The sequence below is a fragment of the Dermochelys coriacea genome, chromosome 7 (assembly GCF_009764565.3).
Source record: "Dermochelys coriacea isolate rDerCor1 chromosome 7, rDerCor1.pri.v4, whole genome shotgun sequence".
Lineage (NCBI taxonomy): Eukaryota > Metazoa > Chordata > Testudines > Dermochelyidae > Dermochelys > Dermochelys coriacea.
The window spans coordinates 121181423-121201598 of NC_050074.1; the positions used below are offsets into that span (position 1 = coordinate 121181423).

The window sequence follows — 20176 nt, forward strand, 5'->3', positions numbered from 1 at the left end:
GCATGGATCTATTTTCTTATGTGACTATAAAGGTGGCAACTTGGGACTCACTCAGTCCATTCCCTCTGCGTATGCAGTCATAGCTGCTGACTGTAGTAACTACAATAAAGCTCCAATCCTATCACATGATGATTATTTCGGCACAGTAGTGCCTAACAGCCCTAATCATGGAGCAAGACCCGATAGTGCTGGTGTCCTCACAGCATCCCCCCTCAAGTCAATGGTGCTCCACACATCGATGGCAAAACTGGCACCTACATTTTATGCCTATTATGCTAGTGGAGGTAATACAGCTCTGGGAGAGGAAGCTGGCTTATGTTCAGGCTTGCACATTGCCAGCGGAATTATTACATAGGTTCCAGCTACAGAGTCTATCATTGGTAATGTTTTAACCCAGCTTGACTCTCAGAGCCCAGGCCACATACAAAAATCATTCAGTTGTATACCTAACCACAGCTTCCAGTTTTCAGAACAGAACTGCACTTCCAATAAAATGGATGATGCTGTTTGTTCACAATGAAAAGAACTTGCCCAGTGAGCAAAAGAGTGCAGTTTTCCTTTGTTTTTGAAAACGCCTAACACCCCCACACTTTTACCTTACTATGGAGTAGCTAGATCCATAACTGGATGGAAAGCGTCTGACAAATTAATCAATGCAACAGGATGTGGCAGGAGTAATTTAAGCTGTGGCATGCTTCCTTCTGAATCAGCACAGAACCAACGCCCCAGCATAGCATAGGGGGCAATTTGCTGTTACAGATACAGTGCTCTGGTGAGACATAATAGGGATCCGGGGTACTTGACATTGTCTCATTTTTAAGAGTGTTAACCCTAATGGGCAGGCTGCTCAAACTCCTAACTCATGTAATAACATTGTTTCTCTGATTGCCCCCCTGCAGTTGCAGAGGGTATTCTCTACTTCCTTTCCTAAACTGTAACATGTATTGTTTGTCGGTTCTATGAACCAGCTTTGATCCCTACTCTATATTTCATGAGGGCTTTGCCTGCTTTTAAGTGACTCAAGCAATGGCTTTCCAATGCACTAGGTCTGTCTTTGCTATGACAAAGCATCCACAAAGTCATACTAAAGCCAGTGAGAGTCCCTTACAAGTTCAAACTACAACACAGCAAAGATTAAAGTTGTCACACCTCAGCTACCTTTATATTCCTGCTATAGACATACACACACACACAAACAGTGAAGAATGTGGAGAGGGAAAGAAAAAAGGGAAAGTGTTTATAATCCAAGAATTGATGGATTGTCAGCTAAAAAGTTCAGCAGTGATGTTGTTCACACTGACACTTAAGCTGACATTGTTAAGTTTCAGGGTTAACATCACAATGAAAGAAATGAGGCCAGTCACAAAGCTTTCTCCAGATGGTAAGATAGCCCTCTGTCTACTTGTGTTCAGAAGCCTCTCTTTGCAAACACAGGTGCTGAAATACAGATTCTAGTGCCCAAATAACTAGCCTGATTTTCAGAGGTGCAGTGCTGCACCTCTCATGGACTTAACATATTAAGAATACAATGACTTCAGTGGGAGCTACAGCTACTCAGCACCTCAGAAAAAAAAATCAGGCTACTAAAATGCCTAAATTTGTATTTAGGTGCCTAACTTGAGACACCCAAGTTGGAAAATTTTGGTCTGCACAAATTCTGCATTAATGATCTGGAATGGATGATGGGATGGATTGCACCCTCAACAAGTTCGTGGATGACACTAAACTGGAGGGAGAAGTAGATATGCTGGCAGGTAGGGACTGGGTCCCGAGTGTCCAAGACAAATTGGAGGATTGGGCCAAAAGAAATCTGATGAGGTTCAACAAGGACAAGTGCAGAGTCCTGCAGTTGGGATGGAAAAATCCCATGCACCGCTACAGGTTGGGGACCGACTGGCTAAACAGCAGTTCTGCAGGAAAAGGACCTGGGGATTACAATGGACAAGAAGCTGGATAAGAGTCAACAGTGTGCCCTTGTTGCCAAGAAGGCTAATGGCATATTGGGCTGCATTAGTAGGACCATTGCCAGCAGATCAAGGGAAGTGATTATTCCCCTCTATTTGGCACTGGTGAGGCAACATCTGGAGTATTGCATCCAGTTTTGCCCCCCTGCCCCCATACTAAAGAAAGGATGTGGACAAATTGGAGAATCCAGTGGGGAACAATGAAAATGATTAGGGGACTGGGGCACATGACTTATGAGGAGAGGCTGAGAGAACTGGGTTTATTTAGTCTGCAGAAGAGAAGAGTGAGGGGGGATTTGATAGCAATCTTCAACTACCGGAAGGGGGTTCCAAAAAGGATGGAGCTCAGCTGTTCTCAGTGGTAGCAGATGACAGAACAAGGAGCAATGGTCTCAAGTTGCCGTGGGGGAGGTCGAGGTTGGAGATTAGGAAAAACTATTGTCAAAACTAATGGCAAAAATCCAGGTTGGTGGAACAGGAAAGAGTAGTTGAGAAAGTGCCTTTGGTCTCTCCTGGGCACTGGGCTGTTTTCTCCAAATGAAAGCTTACTGGTATTGGCACCCTGCTAGTACGCCTAGTCTGGGGCAGCCCTGAAGGCGGGTTTAATGGTACCTGTATTGTGAAGCACTGTTCAACTTAAACTAGGTCAGCTCATATTCACTCCTTCCATATTGATAAGAAATTAGAATAGAGCAGAGCCCCATGGGCAGAACCAGTACAGCTCAGTTCATTGGACTTTACTTCCAGCCTGATTGGTGAATGTGCAGTTTTGGACTCTAGACAAAACCATACCACATCATTGGCACAGTGTAGACTGTGGCACTGCTACCATTGCCTGCACAGGTCAGGCCTATCTCGTTGTGGTGGTTAGAAGGCCTAAAATAAAGTGAAAGAACAAACATGGAGCACGGGTTAGAGCCCTGTGGGTCTAGACATCCCAAGACAATGTTACCCAAATTAAGCACTGTAGCTGTATTTTCCTCTTCCACTATTACCTTTTTGAGGGTGAATTTATAAACTTCAAATGCTTCCAGGTCTGAAATACTCCTCTGTGAGACTTGGACTATGAAACCTTGTAGCTTTTAGACAGAGACATGTGCATCTTGACTGCAAACTGCAGCGTCAGTAGAGAGCAACTTGCTTTGGACAGTGGATCCCAAGTCATTTCCTGATATCTCACTCTCCCATTGTCTTTGTCATGGGAGAGGGGCTTCAGGGAACAGACACATGAAGCACTGATGTCATGCCCATCCAGTTCTGAGGGTGCAGCATTCAGCCAGATGAGGGCAGGAGTTAGCATATTTAAAAAAAGATTTCCTCCTCTATTGCTCAAGTACCAGAATCACAAAAACCAAATCATAAAGCAACCAAACAGGCATCACTCTGTACAAACGAAGAGGACAGAGATAGTGAAGGGTTACATCTTTAGCAGTTGTATATACATCAGTCAGTGATCTCTCATCTCCTGCCTGAGGCCAGCACTCCCTCCTCCCACCAGGAAGGACGGACTTCACGGAGGTTTCTCATCCTTTCCTACACAGATTTATTCCTATTTTAAAATGCAAGCACAGAACTGCAGCATCCCAGCCAAATGCAGTGCTGCAGGTGCCCAGAGGCAACAGAAGCTACATTTGTGACAGGGAGATGCCCTCCCTCATCTCACCTCATTGACAAATTGTCAAGTGGAGTGCCCCAGGGGTCGGTCCTGGGGCCCATTTTGTTCAATATCTTCATAAATGATCTGGAGGATAGTGTGGATTGCACTCTCAGCAAATTTGCGGATGATACTAAACTGGGAGGAGTGGTAGATACGCTGGAGGGGAGGGATAGGATACAGAAGGACCTAGACAAATTGGAGGATTGGGCCAAAAGAAATCTAATGAGGTTCAATAAGGATAAGTGCAGGGTCCTGCACTTAGGATGGAAGAATCCAATGCACCGCTACAGACTAGGGACCGAATGGCTCGGCAGCAGTTCTGCGGAAAAGGACCTAGGGGTGACAGTGGACGAGAAGCTGGATATGAGTCAGCAGTGTGCCCTTGTTGCCAAGAAGGCCAATGGCATTTTGGGTTGTATAAGTAGGGGCATAGCGAGCAGATCGAGGGACGTGATCGTTCCCCTCTATTCGACACTGGTGAGGCCTCATCTGGAGTACTGTGTCCAGTTTTGGGCCCCACACTACAGGAAGGATGTGGATAAATTGGAAAGAGTACAACGAAGGGCAACGAAAATGATTAGGGGTCTAGAGCACATGACTTATGAGGAGAGGCTGAGGGAGCTGGGATTGTTTAGTCTGCAGAAGAGAAGAATGAGGGGGGATTTGATAGCTGCTTTCAACTACCTGAAAGGGGGTTTCAAAGAGGATGGCTCTAGACTGTTCTCAATGGTAGCAGATGACAGAACGAGGAGTAATGGTCTCAAGTTGCAATGGGGGAGGTTTAGATTGGATATTAGGAAAAACTTTTTCACTAAGAGGGTGGTGAAACACTGGAATGCGTTACCTAGGGAGGTGGTAGAATCTCCTTCCTTAGAGGTTTTTAAGGTCAGGCTTGACAAAGCCCTAGCTGGGATGATTTAACTGGGACTTGGTCCTGCTTTGAGCAGGGGGTTGGACTAGATGACCTTCTGGGGTCCCTTCCAACCCTGATATTCTATGATTCTATGATTCTATGATCTCACAGCCCATAGTCGCATGCCTCAGGACTGTTCTTCACATACAGCTCAAAAAAGCCTTTGAGTGCTTGCGTGTCAGTCATCGTAGCCTTGACGGCAGGATCCTTCTTCATGGCTTCCACCCATTGCCTGAGCTTTGGGGTGTGCTGCAGACAGCTGTGGGAACAGGAAAGAAACTTTGTATGAGCAGAGGGGAAACTGGGAGGACATCAAGAAAGCTGAGCATTTAGTGAGGTTCTATGTTCCTGTTTGTTTTGTCTTCTCCCTCCCACAAAGTTAAATTCCAAACAGACAGAAGAAATATGTTTTAGGCCACAGAGCAGGACATCTCTAGCTATGTCTACACTGCATTTCAAGTCACAATGCACTGAGTCTCCAAGCATGGGTCTACAGACATGGGCTTGTGCTCTGGCACTACAAGCAATTGTGCAGATGTCCAGGTTACCCACTCCCATCCCTGGGCTTCAGAGCCCAAGCACCACCCTAAGCCCAAACGTTGGCACAAATGTTTAGTGTGCCATAGCATAGACAACTTTGTAGACCCCCTACTCTGAAGCTTGCTGCCACAAATTTAAAATGCAGAGTAGACATGCCCTTTAAGGGTATCAAGTCTTCTTTATATAGCCAAGGGTGAATAGCCACTGCTTGTGGAAGCTCCTACTCTAAGAGATAAGCATAATCCTTGTGTGATGTACCTACCATCCTTTAGAAGTTTGATTACTCCCTCACCCTCCCCAGAGGGTATATGATCCTCCACTGACTGCAGCATTTGTTTTGCTGGAGTGGAAAACATTCACATTACATTGGCTCTGTGTGTGTGTGTAGCATTTGTTTTGCTGGAGTGGAAAACATTCACATTACATTGGCTGTGTGTGTGTGTGTGTGTGTGTGTGTGTGTGTGTGTGTGTGTGTGTGTGTGTGAGAGAGAGAGAGAGAGAGAGAGAGAGAGAGAGAGAGAGAATCATGCAGGTCAGTGACCCCATCCCACTACACCCCACTTCTTGCCAATCCAAGAGCCCATTCTTCCCATAAATTCTGTTGGTCAAAACAAGTTACGAAGTTTAGATCACCACTGGCCAGTGACTATTGTCACAGTTTCAGGGTAAATGCACCTGTATCCCCCAATCCATTGTCCACTCTGGTAATGCGCAGTCAGGTCTCCAGCCATCACCTGTCTCTGGGCAGGCACCCTGGCCCACTCACATCTGACTGCGGGGTTTTTAAGACTGCACAGCTCTGCCTTATACTGAGATAAGGAGACAGGGTTACTAGGGCTATAGGCCAGTGCCTGTGCTTTGCCTTCTCTCAGAGGGTTATGAACAGTGTATTGTCAGCAGTTCCAAGTTACCACACAGCTCATTCTAAGCAAGGAGATTTATTCTTAGGTAAAACATTACCTGGGGCAGGGGAAGGAGAGAAGAGAGAGGAACCCACACAAAACACTGAACAGATATCCCAGGAGTTACCCATCAGTCCAAGGGGCCCTAGCAGGCCAAAGTCTTTCCAACCCTTCCACAAGAGTTGGGGCCCCACCTTGGAGCAGCTGGTCTTGTCCATTTGCTGGATCAGAAAGGTGGCCCTAAGTCAGTTTAAACAGCCTTTTTATATCAATTGCCCTTTCTTTGTCCATTGATCTCTGGAAAACACAGTTTCAGCCAGTATATGCAAGCCTCCTGCTAGGGCACTTGGTAGGCAAACACCTCTGTACTTCACTTTAATCACCGCCCACTGCTTTTGGTTCCTGGAGGAACCGTGATAACCCTCCCTGCTGGAAAAAGAAAAGGAGTACTTGTGGCACTGTAGAGACTAACAAATTTATTTGAGCATAAGCTTTTGTGAGCTACAGCCCACTTCATCGGATGCAATCCCTGGCCCACAGTGATACAATATGGTCCCCAAAAGACATGGCCTGGGATTGCAAGATCAGGCACAACCATATGGCTTGAAATCCATCTGCAGCTATGCTAGCTCTCCTGTAGTATAGCTGCGTGCAACTGGCATTTTTAGCTCCCTCTCCCAAAGTATTCTGCACACGAGTTTGCAATTTCCGAGTCTGCTAGTATTAAAAGTCTAATACTGCCTCTGCACAACATCCCCTATCTGACAGTGATCTCGACTCTTACTGTCAGGTTGTTTGTTTTGTTTTTTTTGGAGAGCTCCTCTCCCTAAACTGGAATAAGGCAATAACACCACTAACTTTTCTTTACCTGCACATCCCAAGTGATAGCACAGGAGAAGCTAAGCCACTTGGTGGCTTTGGCCCTTGCTTTCAGTGCCTGAGGTAATGAGTTCAGATCCTAGGATCTCCTTGCATCTTTGATGAAGGATTGGGGAAGGGGGGGGAGTAAGCCTGGAACTTGGGAGAACTGGGTTCAATTACCTGCTCTACCACACTCTGGGGAAGTCACTAAGCTCCCCATATGTAAAATGGGAATCATAGAACTTCCCTGCCTCACAGGAGTGTTGCGAGGATAAATGTATTTAAAAAAAGCTGTAAGGTGCTCAGATACTATGGTAATGGGTGCCCTACAGAACACCTAAGACAGAGGCAGGTTCTCTTTGTGGTTAGTTCCATTACTAGCACGTCTTAACTTTGGGAGAACTGGTTTCAATAGGGTAAGATGCCTTCTGGGGACTATTTTTATTTAGTCTATACGGTGCTAAATAATGGAGCCCTGGTCCATTACAAAGGGCTGTTATGCGTTACTGAACTACAACTAACACCCCTGCCCCCTCCCCAAGTATAACCCATTACGCTGCCCTGTTCATGTCTGGAGAATTTACACATTCCATTCACACTAAGCAGGAGCATTCCTGGCTGGGGTAATTTAGAGTTAATTAAAAGCTGTAATGTACCACTTGAAAATGTGTAAGATCCATAAAACATTCAAGCACTTACTTAGGCAACTGGAAGAATTCCAGTCGTTCAAACCAAGGCCAGATCATATAGTCAATCATGGACACAGAGTCCCCACCACAGAACACAGTCTTGCGACCGGCTAAAATCTGAGGACAAGATGCAGTATTTCATATTTAAAAATTAGTTACATGGAAAACCCCTACAAAAAAAAAAAATCCCAAAACATGCTATACTCCAAAGAGAGTGGAGGCAGAACTGGCATCTCCTTACCTAAATTAAACATTCTTAGTGGGCAAGTCAGTCACTACAGCAGCTCCAATATCAGTTTGGATTCTATACATGCCAAGAGCTGGATCCTATTCTAGCTCAAATGCACAATCTAGATTGGCAATTACACACGAGCCCTGAACAACACTCTCAGGATCCAGGTGGCAGTTAGAGACAGTTTTAACTTGTAAACTAGCAATTCTGATGTGGAGGCACCAAGACAGATATGGCAACCCTGGTGCCTTGTGTGTTTTGAAACTTTTTTGTTAAACAAACATTTCAGCTGCACCATAAGGTCGAATGAGGGCATAAAGATTTCAGCTGTATTTCTTTTTTCACTGCATCCCCAAGTTGAGGTAGCTTTGTGAATGCAATTCTACCAGATCATTGTCATGCTAAAACCAGATTCCATCCTCAGACACAAGAGCAGAGTCCTCCAGCTCAGAAGAGCAGAGGGATGCATTCTTCCTATTGCAAAACTGGTCCACACTATATAGACTTCTAAAAACAAGTGTCGTGTAAATGGATTGGAACGTGCCTCTGTTACAGCACCTGTAAACTGGTGACAATCCCCAATTTCAAATGAGAGAGAAGAGGCCAACCTAGAGGTTTGAAAAGCACTTTACCATTCTACAGGGCCTACCATGGTAGGATCTCGAAGTACTCAACCTGCATTTGCAGTAAGGTCCCCATACCCACCTATGCTTTATCCATATACAGATCTTACATGTGACATGCTTATGAGTTTGGTAGAATGAGGAGTGGACAAAGCTTTGTTTTTACAGTACCTAGCACAACGGGATCCTGCTCCATGACTAGAACTCCTACACGCTATGGTAGTACAAATCATCAGAATCAGAGCTAGCACTCAGAGGGGCTTTTTCTGACACCTTAAAAATACCAACTTCTTGTCCATGTAAAGCAGACATTACGAGTCCACTTATTTGTTGTGGGGAGGAGGAGGGGAAATGCCAGTGATCTATTAAAAGCCTCAAACCATCAATCAGCAAACATCTGAGAAGCTGCTTCAGTCACCAGATGCTGGACAGAAAATAACCAAATGTTAGTCTGTATCTGCAAAACGAAAGAGGAGTACTTGTGGCACCTTAGAGGCTAACAAATTTGAGCATAAGCTTTCGTGAGCTACAGCTCACTTCATTGGATGCTAGCTACACTAACCCCCCCCCCCACTACCAAATGCTTCAAACACGGAGTTCCTCTAGTTAAAGCCTTTCATCTTTGTGTAGCTGATCAGAGTCAAGAGCTAAGGTACTGGCAAGCGACACTGTCTGGTTCATGTGGGAAGCTGCTTCCTAGGGAACTCCATTTTCCATGGCATGCATCCGATGAAGTGATCTGTAGCTCATGAAAGCTTATGCTCAAATAAAATTTGTTAGTCTAAGATGCCAAGTACTCCCTTTCTGCAGATGTTAGCAGTTTCATAAAGATGTGACCATGGCTCCCTCTGGTGGGCAGCAGTGAGTAGGACACAAGACATTTAATACTACTTTGATATTTCATGCTTCTCTGGCTAACGGAACAGGCTGAACTGATTTTGCATGGCTGGATCCTCATCTTCTATAGCTCAGACTGGGATTTAAGCCACTGCAACAGAGAGAGGGGCTCCCCATTACCTGCCAGTCCATATACATCTAGAAAATCCCTCAGGATCTCTCATAGTCTTTAGTAGCAGCAGGTATCTTGCAGCAGGATTGTAAATGGGAGGGAAAGGGAAGCTTAGTTTTTTATTTCTCAGTGCATTTGTCTTGCAAGAAGTCCCCTAGGAAGCAGCCTCCCACAAGAAGCAGACGTCACCTGCAAGTACCTTCGCTCTTGACTCTGATCAGCTACACAAAGATGAAAGGCTTTAACTCGAGAGAAACTCAGTGTTTGAAGCATTTGGTAGCGGGGGGTTAGTGCAGCTAACAAGAGGTATCAGAGGGACAGGGATACTCTAATGTCAGCCACACCAAAGTAACTGGCTGAAGTTGAAGCCATCAGCAAAGGGAAGGAGATGACTGTAGCCGGAGCTATGAGAGGTTCACAACAGAGGAGAAGTGTGCCAAGATGCTGCTTCCTGCTCAAGGAGGACAGAGTAGGATTCCCCCCCCCACTTTTGAACATGCAGTCATTTCTTTGCTGCCTGATGATAGTTTTTTGGTTACTTTATTTCTAGAAGATCATGGGCCTCTCTTCAAAGAGGTAAAGGAGTTTGTTTATTCAAACAAACAACTATATTTTAAGGAGTCACACTGTAGATGGAGGGAAAGTATCAGCACATCTTATTCAAACAGTGACCTGGCAGCTGTTTGGGTTAACAAAAAACAGCACTTGAAGTAAAAAACTGAATTTAAATCTCTAATATAGATCCAAAACCACTTGTTGCAGCTCCCTGGACATTGATGGAGGTACACGATTGGACTAGAACGTGGCCCATAGCTGGATCTTTGCAGTTAGAGTCCCCCCAACCCAATGGCTCATCAGAGTGATGTGGTGAAGGCACATCAGTTTCATAGCCAGCGGTATGCAAGGGAGTGATGTGGCCAGGATCACAGCCAGCCACCTCTGACTGCCCTAACTGGATGAATCAGGTACCTGTTTTGCAGCTAGGTGAATTGGAGTGCGAGATCAAGGGAGACTTGGACTCACCAGCTTCAGGATTCAAGTACCTTAACCACCACACCCAGGGGAGGGATTATATTCCATGGGAATGAACAGGGAGAAAGGATAATAGCTTGTAGTTGGACAGAGGGGCCAGACCCTAAAATAAACTAAGGGTCAACAACTTCATCCACAATATTGTTGTACTCATCTCAGTGACAGCAAAGAAGAAACACTGTCAGTCAGGTGGACATGCTAACATACCAGAGAAGGTTATATCAACCAAGTCTGAATGCTCTTCAAACATACTGCAAGACCTCCTTCTGTCCTAGGAGGGCAGGGGAGACATAAAACAGCAGAGGTGGCTAGCACTTGAGAAGGGCGTGGAACAAAATCCTCTATGAAGTCCACTATGGAGTTCACAATTCAGCTCTCGTTTAAACTTTGCCATGCTTAGATGTTGGGGTTTTTCAGGCCACATATCAATGTGAGGGGAGTAAATTACAGGACTACTCGTTTTTCATAGTTAGAACTTCCGAAATAAGTCCCGTCTCCCCCCTTTCTCAAGGCTTTCCAAGTGAGACAGTCAGCCCAGTGCATGTGAGCAGAAGAGGACTCCCATTTACCATATGTTTGGTAGTTTTGTTCAGTCCCAGAGAGGACTGTTTCTTACCTCCTCAAATTCGCCAAGCTTCTCAATTAACTCCACTTTCAGCGCTGAACTGTCCTCCCCATTTTTAACGGCCAGAAGATGTTTGAAGGCTAGAGGTTGTAACTGAACAAACCAGAAAAGACAACATTATGGAGAGCTTGACCTCCTTGCAGAAGGGAATTTTTGTCTCATTTCAGGGATAGTAACAAGTCACTTCAGGCCAGATCCTTAAAAGGTATCTGAAATCAATGGAAGTTGGGTGTCTAAATGCCTTTCAGGATCTGGGCTTTAGCACTTAAGTTTAGGTTTTGCTTAAAAACCACACACCACACCAAGCCTAATAGTGACAGAAGTGTTCTCTATGTTTCAGAGAAAATAAAGGTTGCAAAAGAGAATTAAAATGCTAATACTGAAGGATTATAATAGTGCAGAAGAATCAGAAGAGGGAAGCTCACTAGTCTTTCCACTGTTCAAGCTGCCCATGGTGCAAAAAAAAAAAAAAACCAAACAAAAAAAAAAAACGCACCAGCAATAAAAATGGTGAAATGCAAATGCTTTTGAAATTCTAATACATGTTAATAGGAAGAGATATTAAGGGACAGTCAGATTTAGACATTTATTTGAACAAAAGTAAGAGACTAGGCCACTGATTTTATAGCTTCAAGAACTTTGTCGTTTGGCACCTACCAGAGAAGTTAGGGGATTGGCATAAGTTACAATAAAATAACTCAATAAACTTGGATAATATTTGTAAAGCTTCCTTTTGGCTTTCAACAGTTTACAGACCCATACTTTGAAGAATTACCCTAGAGTTAAGGATTTGAGAATGGCACTGATGCAAGCATTCACCCAGTTTGCCATCTTTGCTTAGGGCTTGTCTATATGGTACAGCAAAGCACACCACAGAGGTGTGGTTTACAGAGTGCTCCAATTGCCTCATGTAGACCCTGCTGGTGCATTCCAAAAGGTACCTCATTCGTGTTTAATGTAATTTGAAACAGGACTATATTAGGCAAACTAGGCACCTTTCAGAGCATGCCAGCCCGGTTTATATGGGGCAGTCAGAACACAGCACATTAGAGCTCTCTGGAGGGACAGGGACAGGAGACCAGCCCTAAGGCTGATCTGCTAACCCCCTTAAACTGAACGCCAGGTTCCCCATTCTACACCCAGTCCTATAGAGAGTCAACTAGCTTAAAAGATCTCCTGCTTTCACCTCACGTGTTCCTTTTTTCCATCTTTCAAATGCTGACAGAGATGCAAATAGCTTAGCAGCATTTTGGATTAGCGAATGGTAAGTGGTTCTATTATATTTAGAAGAGTGATTTTACTAGGAGACAAGATCCATCCTTAAAAGTGAAAGGAAACATCTACAGTGCAGCACTAGTATTGTGCATAGCACTGAAGGAGGTTACACCACCTCCTCCTGATCACACTGTACCTTGGAGAATCTTTCCAAGAGCATCTTTTGACATGCTCGCTCATAAGGGTCAGCAGGTAGAAGCTTCTTCCCAGGATATGCTTCATCCAAATACTCGCATGTGATTAGAGACTCGTAGATCAGCTGACCCTTGCTGGTCTCCAGAATAGGTACCAAACCAAAGGGATTTTTCTCAAACAGCCAGTCAGGTTTGTTTTTCAGATTGACGTTGATTGTTTCATGCCTGAAGAGTTTAAGACCGAGCAAGATCAGTTTTGTCAGCCTACTCCAGTAACTTCAAGAAAGCAATAGTGTTTACCCCTAGCTAACCGACAAGAGGATATTGAGGCAAAGGAGGAGGAGAAGAGCCAGGAAAACATCCCCATTGATTTACCACCTCTCTCTTTCTTGAAGTCCTGTGCTGCCATCAGGACTTCACTTTCCAGGGCTTCCAATATGGCCTTTTGCACACTTGGAATCGAGAGTCCAGCAAAGAAAGAGGAAGACAAGAGCTTCCCTTTGAGTAGGGCTCACCTTATTTTCTTTAACAAATACAAGGATAAAGCAGATACTGACCTACCAAGCCCATCCCCGTACAGCCTGACAAATGAAAATGAAGCCAATTTGCCCTTGAACATAGCAACAGCAGGCAGGCATGCCAGAAATGCAAGAACTTCGGACAGTAGCACAAAGAATGGAATTATACTTGTTTATCAAGTCTTTCAGGACATACTATCACTCCTTCCCAGGCACCCACTTTGTATTGCTGGGAGGGGAATTCAAGTCTCTGCCAGGCTGAACTCAGAGGTCTTTCAAGCTCCTGAAGCCTGAATGGAGTCCAGACACAGTCTTATCTCAGGGTCCCTAGGCACATTCTCAGGGCAGAGATCTATCTGGTACCCCACTCCAAGTGGGGGAACCTGCTGTCCAACTACCTAGCCCTCCTGGACACAGCCTTGACACTTCAGAAGTACAGACTATACAAAAACATAACATCCTAAGGCTATGTCTACACTGCAGAGTTTTGTCACCAAAAAGTTATGCCATTTAAGTTAAACTGCTTTAATTAAACCACTGTCATGTCCACACACTGCTCTTTGTGTCTGCAAGAGCTGCTAGTGTGGAGGAGCTCTGCATTGACAGAAAGTAGTGCACTGTGGGTAGCTATCCCACTGTGCAACTGGCCACACAGTGCTTCGGGAAGGGTTTGCAATGCCTCATGGGGCAGGTACAGCATCACACATTGTTTCATGAGCCTTCTATTAGATTGCCAACAACGTTTCAACTGAAGCGTGGGGTGTGAGGGGGCTTATCCTAACATGGGGCAAGGGGGAAAAACGTGTGCGCGCGCGCATGCCATCTTGTAAGTTCAGATGGCCACTGGACGCAACCAGTCCCGAAGCAGGGGGACGCCCGCAACATCAGTCCCCACCTCCCTCCCTGGCTTTGCACAGCGCGCACACACACGTGTGCGCGTGCACATACCTGCCTGCCTCTGTGTTCCAAGTGTGGGACAGAGCAGGATCATTCCACATTAGTGAGTTGCTCTTTGTTGCCCCAGCAGACCAGCACGGCTCAGCTGCCAGAATGAGCTTTGAAAGGGGAGGGATGCATGCCTGCCCAGCTGCCGAGTTCAAAACAGTGAGCAGAATGGTCACAGTGGGGGGGGGGGCACTGTGGGATACTGGGGAGGCCAGTTCTGGCAGTATAACTAACAGCCATGTCTACATTGACCCTTTTTGTTTTAACTAAAAGAAAAGGAGTACTTGTGGCACCTTAGAGACTAACAAATTTATTTGAGCATAAGCTTTCGTGAGCTACAACTCATGTAGCTCACAAAAGCTTATGCTCAAATAAATTTGTTAATCTAAGGTGCCACAAGTACTCCTTTTCTTTTTGCGAATACAGAGTAACACGGCTGCTACTCTGAAACCTTTGTTTTAACTGCGTCACAAAAACCTTTATGCCTCTCGTCGAGGTGGTTTTATTTTGGTCGTTGAAACTGAGAAGTTTTGTTGCCAAAAACAGCTTTGCAGTGTGTACACCTCCCCTGTTTTGGGGCAAAAAAGCTTGGCAGCGTGGACATTGCATTTAGGGCTTGTCCATCACTAGCTCACTCTTCCCTTGGGAGTCTTTGGAGGATTATCCATGTTCTGTCAGGCAGAATCCTCCATCCACTTGCCTACTCTGCCCCTGCAGCAACCTCCCTCATCTTAATCTGGTGCAAAATGGCTCCTTCCTCTCCCACCAGCCCCCATGAGTCCTTTTAAAGACGTCCTGGGGTCACCTGCTTCTTTTGTGCTGCCCTAGTAACTTTTCTTTACACTCCACTACCACCCCCTCCTGCCTTCATTCACATAAGAGGAAGAAGGGTCTTCTCCCAGCTATAGCAGATCCATTCTGCAAGGTGTATTACTTTGAATACACCATGGAGTGCAGATCACTCACCATTCTCTCTGCTAGGCCAGAGACACGGCTCACTCAGGGTGGATCTGCATACATACAGGCTTTGCGTAACACAGCCATTTCATGGTAGGATTTTATAAAATCATCCACAGTTCACAAGTGGCATAGGCAGAGCCCCATATTTATCACATCCACATAAGAAGCAGCCATTTTAAAGGCAGTTAAGCACAGCCGAAATACAGTTTCACTTCCAATTGAAAGTGGATGGGCTCTTGCAACACACAAGTTCAGGAAGTTCACAGGAGGAAGGAGGCGTGACTCACATTTTGAAATAACAAGCTGCTGTTAGGATATGCATCCGATGAAGTGAGCTGTAGCTCACGAAAGCCTATGCGCAAATAAATTTGTTAGTCTAAGGTGCCACAAGTACTCCTTTTCTTTGTTAGGATATAGATATTCAGGCCTGTACTCTAAGAATTTTAGGTGTATTCCCATCACTTGGCTAGTTATAGAGGTATAAAAGAATCAAAATCACTGTCTTCCCATGTAAGGTCCTTCTCTTACCATGACAGTCTGAGGCCCTGTGCTTAGGCTAAGGCCTTTGGCTAAGCAGCAGAGGCAGCTATAAGCTGGGAAGCAACCAGTCACCTCCTCACATTCCCAACTAGTCACATTGAAATCGGGTGCTATTGGGCTGTTAGGATACAATCCTGTCCTGATAATGCCTATCGCCTCCAGAGAAAGGGAAGTGCCTAGAAGATGTAAAAGGAATCTTAGTTTGATAGCATCCTGTCTGGCAAGAACTCACTTATCAAGAGCTGGGATGTGAAATCCTCATTTCTGTATTGTTTTGTCATTATAGTTCCCACTTTGCCATTGTTTGTCTGTATAATCTTTCTCTCTGGTTCTGTGATTGTTTCTGTCTGCTGTATAATTAATTTTGCTGGGTGTAAACTAATTAAGATAGTGGGATATAATTGGTTACATAATCATGTTACACTGTTAGAATTGGTTAGTTAAATTTCAGGAAAATGATTAAGATATAGCTAAGCAGAACTCAAGTTTTACTATATAGTCTGCAGCAATCAGGGAATGGGTGGGTGGAAGGAAATGGGAACAGGGAATGGGGGTGGGGAAATTGGAATCATGTTTGGCTAAGGGCAGGAATGGGAACAGGGACACAGGTGTAAGGCTCTGTGGTGTCAGAGCTGGGAAGGGGGACACTAAAGAAGGAAACTGGAATCATGCTTGCTGGAAGTTCACCCCAACAAACATTGAATTGTTTGCACCTTTGGACTTTGGGTATTGTTGCTCTCTGTTCATGCGAGAAGGACCAGGGAAGTAACTAGGTGAAGGAATAAGCCCCTTAACACCTGCAACCGAATTTTACTGACCTTACACTGAACGGAAGGGAAACCATCTTAGCCAAAAGTTAGAAAGAGGAATAGGTAGTCTAAGAGGCAGTATGATAAAGCTAAAATACCAAAGCCAAGCAGACAAGGTTGGTTTTTTTTGTTTTTTTTTTAAAAAAAAAACAAAAAAAAAAAACCACACCACTCACTCAGGGTTGCATATCCTTGAGGTTTTTGGAAGTCAGTTTAATTGCTTGAGTTTATTAACATACTTGTAATGTGAACGAACATCTATGGAGTGGCCATACTACCATGTACCCGTCTCCCGGAACAAACTTTTGTGGAGTTTCCAATTAAGCACGTTAGTTAACAAGTTAAACAACATTGCAACAAACAGATTTAAATATAGACAAACCCTGAAGTGGGAAATTTATTATCTGATGCCAGAATCCCCCCCACCCCACCCCCTCCAAACCCCTTTGGCAGCCTTGTAGCTGAATGATCTTGCAGTACCTGATCCCGCAAACTGTTCTGACAGACAAACCCCTGCACCAATGCAGTGTCCCACAAAGACTCCGGTGACTGCACAAGATACATGCACACAGCAGCTTACAGGACCACAACCTTAAATTGTAAGCTCTGTGCTGCAAAGTGCTATGTTCTTTGGGCATTAGATAATTACGTATACAAAAAGCTACTAGTGTGACTTAATTGCCAAAAAAAAAAAAAAAAAAAAAACCCCTATTAGAGAGACCAGGTAGGTGAGGTAAGATCTTTCATTGGACCAACTTCTCGGATGGAAACAAGCTTTTGAGCCACACAGAAAGAGCTCCGTGTAGCTCCAAAGCTTCTCTCTCTCTTCCCCCTCAACAGAAGTTGGTCCAGTGAGAGAGATTATCTCACCTTCCCGGTCTCTCCAATATGCTGGGACTGACACAGCTACACTACACTGCCTACAAAGAAACTATCAACTAATCTGTTCTAGAAAAGGTTCCCAACCACAGATTCAGATATCAGATCACTAAGATGGCACGTGCCTGGGGACACCAGTGACTATATTTCCCCTCAACATAGCTGAACTCCAATCAAAGGACAATTGTCACCAGTTATGCAAGGAGCAGCCACCACATTTAAAACAATATGGGGGGGGAGGGGCAGGGAAATCAGAAGAGACCAAGTTACTGGATTGCCTTATGTACAGGAAACTACATTTGGTTTTCTGAAAGAGTCAGAGAGAAAAAAAAAAAGACTGCAGTGTGATTGATGTGTGCTCCACCAATAAGAATTTGAAATCCAATGCTGACCTATAGGGTGTGGTTAGACGTGGGGACCACCAGTGAATCAGCGACTACTTACTAACTGCAAGTTTAGTCATATTACTTAGTCACTTGTAAACAAGGAATAAATACTTCCCTATTTAAAAAGACACTATTGTTGATAAAGTTCCTTCAGCAAAGGATCTAGGGAAGCTATAGAAATGGAACATTTTAAAAAGAAAGACCATGAACACACACAAGTACGTTTACCATAGAAATCACCAACATACTATTGTAGGCTATATTTTAATGAATTGCAAGCCAGAGAAAATATACACTGAGTGTTCATGCTAAGGGTTACGTTTTCCAGGATTTTTCCTGCTCAATTTCCATTAGGTAAAGAGATTAAATTCACACTTTTGAGATAAGGTTTTTCTGCCATTGCTACAAAGACAACCCAACATTACTACAAATTGAAAAAGAAAAAACTTTGCTTGTTTTTTTTTTTTTTTTTTAAATTAGCTTACTTTGCATCTTTGATGCAGTTAGTTTCCTCAGTGTCCCATTTGTTTGGGCAGGCCTTTCCCACAGCAGCAGATGTGAAAATATATTCAATAAAAAATAGATTTGAATGCAACCCCACAACAGCTGACTGGGAAACATTTAAAAGTAATAACAATGAGGAGTCCGGTGGCACCTTAAAGACGAACAGATTTATTTGGGCATAAGCTTTCGTGGATGAAAAACCCACTTCTTAAGATGCATGGAGTGAAAATGCATGAAGTGGGTTTTTTAATCCACAAAAGCTTATGCCCAAATAAATCTGTTCGTCTTTAAGGCATCACTAGACTCCTCATTGTTTCTTTGGATACAGACTAACACAGCTACCCCTCTGAGATTTAAAAGTAGTTTTGTGTACTGACTATACTTCCACCCCACCCCTTTAATAAAATAAAAATAAAAATAAAATATTTCCTGGATTTTGTGTTTGTCTCTTTTTAAATAGGTATAGGTAGCAAGAGTGACAGCTATTTGATTCATCCTGTTAAGCTTGCTAAATTATAGAAGACCACCATACTTAAGCCAAAGTGGCTTAAACAAAAGACACAGCAGAGTTACATGAAAGCAGTAGAAAAGGCTTCCGCCCTTAGCTTTTAAATACCAAGGAGACAACCACCATAGAGCATATGATCTTACTTAATGTCTTTGGCTTTCAAGACAAGACGTGTTCTCTCTGCAAAGGGACAGAAGCGCATGCTGTACACACGGATCAGTCCTTCGGGCACAGGCCCTGGAGCAGTGCTCCCTACAAGAGAGATGTTAAACTGGTTATTCTATGCTCACACCTGCAAAATTACAGGCTTCCTCTTAACATGAGGCTTTACATATAAATTAAAAGACAACAACCACCAAACAACCAACCAGTGGCCTGGGGAAGGAAACAAAAAGGGATTCTGAAAGTAGCCGTTGCTCTTTGCAGAGCACTTAATTCTGGCATGGAAACAGTGCTTCTCCTGCACTGGTAATTACCCCTCATTCCCTGAGGGGACTTCTGGAGAGACTAGGGCTGTATTACCTCGGTGAAGGCCCTGGGGTGAATCACTTCTCCAGTGCAGTACAATAACAGACATCATGCATGTACAGAGCTGCTGAGTGGGATGGTCTCCTGGATAGCTTGCCTCCCACCAGAGCGAGCCCAGTCACCTCCGTGCAGATGAGGACATAAGGCTCTGTGCAAAACACGAGTAGCCCTCACCAGAGCCAGAGATCCAGGCGTGGGGGGAAGGATCCAGGCACCGTCTCCCCACGTCTGTGCAAGGAGCACACGCAGGTCCGGGGAGGGGGGGGGGGATGTGCCTGCAATGCAACCCACCAGACCCTGGCAGAGGCAGGGCCCTGGGGAGAGAAAAAGGCGTCCAGGGTGCTATGAAATGCCACCCTCCCCGCGGGAGGGACGGGCACGGGGAGCAAGGCGAGAGGGGGATCCGGTGCCCCAGCCCTAAAGGCAGAGCTGGGGGGTGGGGTGGGGTGCAATGCAATGCAATCCCCCCACCCCCCAGGCGGGAGATCCCCTGCGGGGCACACAGCCCGGGGGCTGCACGCAGTGCTCCAGGGCGCCCCCAGAGCCGGAGACTGACCCCGCTCCTGGGGGAGGGCAGCCCCCCGCGCCAGCACCCACCTTTCCCCAAGCTGCGAGCGCGCTCCCCGGCCATTGCTGGCCGCGGACACCCGGGGCGCCGAGCTCCGCCAGCGCGCTGCAGGCCGACGCACGCCGCCCGGGCGGCTGAAGAGCCAGGGCTCCTCGGGGTCCATCCCGCCCCCTCGTGCACAGCGGGAAGTTAAAGGGGAAGGAGCTGCAGAAACTACCCCTTTTCCACCCTCCCCAGCCAGGTGGGGGGGGGAGCAGCAGATTCACCCCCCTCCCTCCGATAGTTAGTTAGGCAAGCGGCGGGGGGGGGAAGCAAATGCACACACCCCCAGCCACCAAGTAAAGGAGGGGGAAAGAAATATCCAAGGTAAAGGCAGAGGGGAAGCAACCCACAGGCACACAAGTGAGCTGTAGCTCACGAAAGCTTATGCTCTAATAAATTTGTTAGTCTCTAAGGTGCCACAAGTCCTCCTTTTCTTTTTGCAAAGAGCAGAGGTTTGCCTTATTCACAGAGGAACTGGTGCCAGAACGGGAGACGGCAAGAGAAATAAGTGGGGGCATTAAGGGAGGCATGAG

At 45.3% G+C, this 20176-nt stretch overlaps 1 protein-coding gene across 3 annotated transcripts; it reads right to left on the bottom strand.

Moving 5' to 3' along the window:
* Window positions 1–3269: 3269 nt before the first annotated feature.
* Window positions 3270–19925, bottom strand: GSTO1 (glutathione S-transferase omega 1). Of its 3 annotated transcripts, XM_038411021.2 has the most exons (7): window positions 19631–19925; window positions 18649–18757; window positions 12459–12681; window positions 11039–11140; window positions 7537–7643; window positions 4644–4793; window positions 3270–3627 (listed from the first exon to the last, which is right to left on the bottom strand). In XM_038411021.2, the coding sequence occupies exons 1-7, from the start codon at window positions 19662–19664 to the stop codon at window positions 3624–3626; spliced, it is 729 nt and encodes a 242-aa protein (XP_038266949.1). In that variant the 5' UTR covers window positions 19665–19925; the 3' UTR covers window positions 3270–3623. The 3 variants fall into 3 exon arrangements, with proteins under 3 accessions (XP_038266949.1, XP_038266950.1, XP_043375293.1); XM_038411022.1 differs by lacking the exon at window positions 3270–3627 and having other exon boundaries at window positions 4640–4793; window positions 19631–19786; XM_043519358.1 differs by lacking the exons at window positions 3270–3627; window positions 4644–4793 and adding an exon at window positions 5871–6405 and having other exon boundaries at window positions 19631–19787.
* Window positions 19926–20176: the final 251 nt, after the last annotated feature.

Bases quoted from the DNA above. Each gene is read 5' to 3' on its own strand.
- GSTO1 (XM_043519358.1), bottom strand. From the start codon at position 19,664: ATGGCCGGGGAGCGCGCTCGCAGCTTGGGGAAAG. The intron at 12,682-18,648 runs GTAAGATCATAT...TAAACTCTTCAG, and splicing joins TTGAAAGCCAAAGACATTAA to GCATGAAACAATCAACGTCA. The intron at 7,644-11,038 runs GTAAGAAACAGT...TCTTGTCCTCAG, and splicing joins AGCTTGGCGAATTTGAGGAG to ATTTTAGCCGGTCGCAAGAC.